Source organism: Ipomoea triloba, chromosome 15 (assembly GCF_003576645.1).
Source record: "Ipomoea triloba cultivar NCNSP0323 chromosome 15, ASM357664v1".
NCBI lineage: Eukaryota > Viridiplantae > Streptophyta > Magnoliopsida > Solanales > Convolvulaceae > Ipomoea > Ipomoea triloba.
Window position 1 is genome coordinate 19,333,027 of NC_044930.1, and position 4,214 is coordinate 19,337,240.

The following is a 4,214-nucleotide window of genomic DNA, read 5'->3' on the forward strand; positions in this document are numbered from 1 at the left end:
CCCCCCCCCCCCCCCCCCCCCCAAAAAAAAAAAAACGCCTTCTGTCACAACATAGTTACTGACCTCTCTCTCGCCTTTCTTTGTTGGATTGCAGCTTAATGTGAGGTATCAGGTTGAGGATGTGCCATCAAGAGCCACGGGATGCAATGTTCAGGTATACTCTGGAGTGCAATGGTCAAAATATTCTAAACACCAGAAAAGGATCACCAAGAACATTACTTCCAATCTACGAGAGCGGTTGTTGGTCATGTTTAGTGCACTCGAGAAGGAATATCTCTCGGAACAGCAACTGGATAGAGCAAGCTGCCAGCAGGGTTCCTAAGCAACTGAATCCCCCACTGCACGCTTCATTCCCATGACTTCTGCTCTGGAACAGATCTTCACAGTGACGTGCCTGGTAAGGTATATATTAAACATCATCGCGATGTCTGGATTTTGGTCAGGTTCCAGATGTAATTCACAGCTTCTGCTAATGGGAGACTAAGAGACTTTTGATTTTGGTTTTTGGATATGGCAGTTTACATTTTGGGTACTCCGGCATTTGGTGGTCGCATTTGACACCAACCAATCTAGAGTCGAGTCGAGTTCAGTTATGCTCCTTACTAAGGAGCTCTCCTAAAGCCTGTTGCAGGATATAGTAACTGATCCATAGTCTTTTGGTACATTTGAGAAGATACATACTCAGGTAGAATGTCTGTAAAGGGGTTTTACCTTAGAATCCTAGCTGATATAGCATAGTTACTTGCAGATCTACAACCATTTTTCTTTTAATAGCAAAGCTATGACCACCAAAACTACTAGAGTGGTGTAATTCTGTTGTTATATTGCTAGTGACTATCATCACTAGCTCTAGAGTTGAGCATTTTGCAAACCACATTCTCTTATTTGTTAGTTGTATGTGAAATTGGGATATTTGTTGCATAAGTTATATCTCATGTATAGATTCAGCCCCTTGATTATTCTCATGTTTATTTTTAGTCCCTTGGTTATTTTTTAAGTAACAATTTTAGATTTTAGTTTTTAGTTTTTTTTTTGTTAATATTTTATTATATTTAGATGAAAAATTCAAAAATAAAAAATAAAAATTTAATAATAATGGAACATGTAAACAAGAAAATTTGATTTTCTCCCCTTCTCCTATATAGGAGTTGTATCTTTGTTCATTCTCAAGTTTGTTAAATAAATGTATTGGAACTTCAAGATATTTAAATATAAAGAATTGGAGATAATCAAATTTTCATATTTATAACAATCAAATAGTCACTTCGAAAATATTGTGAAATTGAGTCTATACATTAGATAACTCAATGCCCAAGTATGTCACATATTGTTTGTGTTTTGCACATTCTTTTAACATTATATTTCATAATTATATGATCAATAATTTCGAACTCTAATTGTTTGGTACATCAAAAGTAAAGTTGGCAAATGGGCATTTTAGGTATGTCAGAATAGGTAGCAATGTTCCTCCATCTCTCTCTCTAAAATCTCCGTCTTCTCTCTAAAATTTCCCTTCGCCTTTCTTCTTGCTGTCCGGCCGCCGGATCAAGCGGAGGCGGCATCTGCTCCTCCTCCCCACCTCTGCCTTTTCTTTGCTTGTCCTCACATCTCCTCTCCATTCCATCCTCGCATCCCCCACCGCGTCCACTTCATCACCGTTTTCTCTCCATTGTCGCCGTCTTTTCCCATCCATCGACCTTGCCTGCTTCCTCTTCCTCCTCGCCTTCCACCGTCGCCGCCCTTTTCCTCTTTCCCTGCTCTTCCATCGACTTCTCTTCTCTTCAGCCACCGCCCCTCTCACGGCTCTCCTCCACCTCCAGAAAGCTTCATCTTCAAAATAAAATATTTTATTTGGTAGTGGGGTTGGGTTTGGGAATTTGCTCCTGATTTTGATTTTTGATTTTTGTGAAAGTAAGGTTTGGGGTGTGTGCTTCGTGTAGTGGGTTTGGGTGGATACACAGTGTCACTCACTTTTGTCCCATTCCTCTTTTTGCTTTTTGTTTCTTGAAAACACCACACCTTGCTCAATCTCGGTATTATTTTGCTTTATGCTTTTTTTGCTTTGTTGTTTTGTTTTGCTTTCACGAGTATCTTCCTCTCGTTACTTTCGCGAGTTTTTCACGAGTTTTTCCTTCCTCTAGTTTATTTTGACAAGGTATTTTGGAGTGTGATCTGATTAAAATGGTCATGGTAGGTGTTAAACTCATCCTGGGTAACCTAGACGACAATAGAAAAGAGCACCTTCTCAACTATGATTTGCAGAAGGGAATATTGTCTATGAGTAGAAGATTGGAGATAATTACCTGGGGAGTGTGCAAGACTGTTCCACTAGCCTTGCCTATGTCTAGCCAGACCATAAATGAATTTAACGAAGCAGCAAGTTTCTTCAATTGTAATGCAGTCTATGAATCAGTCTATGAATCAAGTTTTCTATAGCAACCTAGCTAGGAAAACTATTGTTTCTATATATGACTGTAAGAAATGATTAACTATTTCTTTTTGCTTTGTTGTAAACGTTCCTATTGTTGATTAATATATTTGCTATTATTCAAAAAAAAAAAAAGGTATGTCAGAATATGTTATAAACAAATCATTGTCCAAGTTTTGGAGTGAATTTTCAAGATGAGAACTGTTGTTTTTGGATCAATCACAAAAGTCACAGGATACAACAATTATATACACAGAGAAGAGTTACAAAGCGCAGGGTGAGCTAATAACATGAAGCTTATCACGAAAGCTTTCGTCAATATATCCGCTAACTGGTCCTTCGTCAAAATAAAGTTTATCTATATCTCACCTGTAGCCACCTTGTCACGAATGAAGTGATAATCGATTTTCATATGCTTAATACGGGAGTGAAAAACTGGATTCGCACACATGTAGCCATGTAGGTGGCCCCATGTAGCCATGTAGGTGGCCCCAAAGTTATCACACTATAGCTTTGGCACTAGAACCCGACCAATGCCAAGCTCACGAAGTAGCGAGATAATCCATGTGACCTTAGCATACACATTTGTCAATGCCTTGTATTCAGCTTCCGTAGATGACCGCGGCACAGTCTTCTGCTTCTTGTAAACCCACGAGATAAGATTGGAGCCTAGGAACATAGCAAACCCACTCGCGGACTTATGATCGGTAAGGCAACCAGGCCAGTCGGAATCTGAGAAAGCATGTAGATCATCAAGCACAAATTTACGCAGACGCAAGCCAAAATCCAAAGTGCCCTTAACATACCTTAGCACACGCTTCAGTTGGTCTAGTGTGACACAATGGGAGCATGCATGTGCTAACATAGCCAATTAACTACATAAGACAGATTCGGACGCGTAACAATCAGATATTGCAAAGCCCCAGTCGAACTCCGATACTAAGTAGGGTCATCATATATTTTCGTAGAGTCATCCACCGATCAAGAAACCGGAATAGGACTGACTAGTGGCTAACAGTCAGTCATACCAACATGCTTCAAGATATCTGTCATCTAACGACGCTAATAGAGCAACATACCATCAGATAAGCGAACCGTCACAATACCAAGAAAGAAACCCGGAGCTCCTAAGTCCTGGATTTTAAAGGCAAACATATAGTTTGGCTAAGAGTGTAGCAACTAATGCAAAATCATTCGCCATGATAAGGATGTCATCTACATACACCAACAAGTAAACATGAGAAGATTCCTATAAGTAAATAAAGAGGGACACATTCGTTTTAGATACCCGAAAGCCAATAGAAAGCAAAAAAGCATGAAGATGATGGAATCAAACCCGATGAACCTAATTGAGACCATACAGAGGCCGTTGCAAGAAGCAAACATGATTAGGAAATTTTTTATCGGTATAACCAGACGGTTGAAATATATAGTCATCCTTAGTCAAATTTCCATTTAGGAAAGCATTATACACATCCAATTGACGAATAAGCCAATCAGACGACAAAGCTAAAGACATTAGTAACCTGACAGTAGTAGGCTTCACCATTGGACTAAAAGTATAACCTGATTAAAGCCCTTGGCCACCAAACAAGCCTTGTGGCACTCAATCGACCCATCAGCTTTTCCGCTTGGTGTGAAAGATCCACTTACAACCAATGACATTCATCCAAGGGCGGTAGGGAACTAGCGGCCAAGTCTAATTTTGAAGGAGAGCACTAAATTCAACAACTCCGGATAGCGGACTGCCTGCGTGTAACATGTAGGTTCAGCCGGACCAGTCTGG

At 39.8% G+C, this 4,214-nt stretch overlaps 1 protein-coding gene across 4 annotated transcripts in view; it reads left to right on the plus strand.

Annotated features, from left to right (window-relative positions):
- Positions 1–950, plus strand: part of LOC116006413 (C2 and GRAM domain-containing protein At1g03370-like) — a 9,830-nt gene extending 8,880 nt beyond the window's left edge. For 2 of the 4 annotated variants that reach the window (XM_031246766.1, XM_031246768.1), the window contains exon 10: positions 95–950. In XM_031246766.1, coding sequence (XP_031102626.1) covers positions 95–322 — 228 coding nt within the window. In that variant the 3' untranslated portion in view covers positions 323–950. The remainder of the gene's footprint in view (positions 1–94) is intronic. The other 2 variants (XR_004095129.1, XR_004095130.1) reach the window with 2 other exon arrangements.
- Positions 951–4,214: the final 3,264 nt, after the last annotated feature.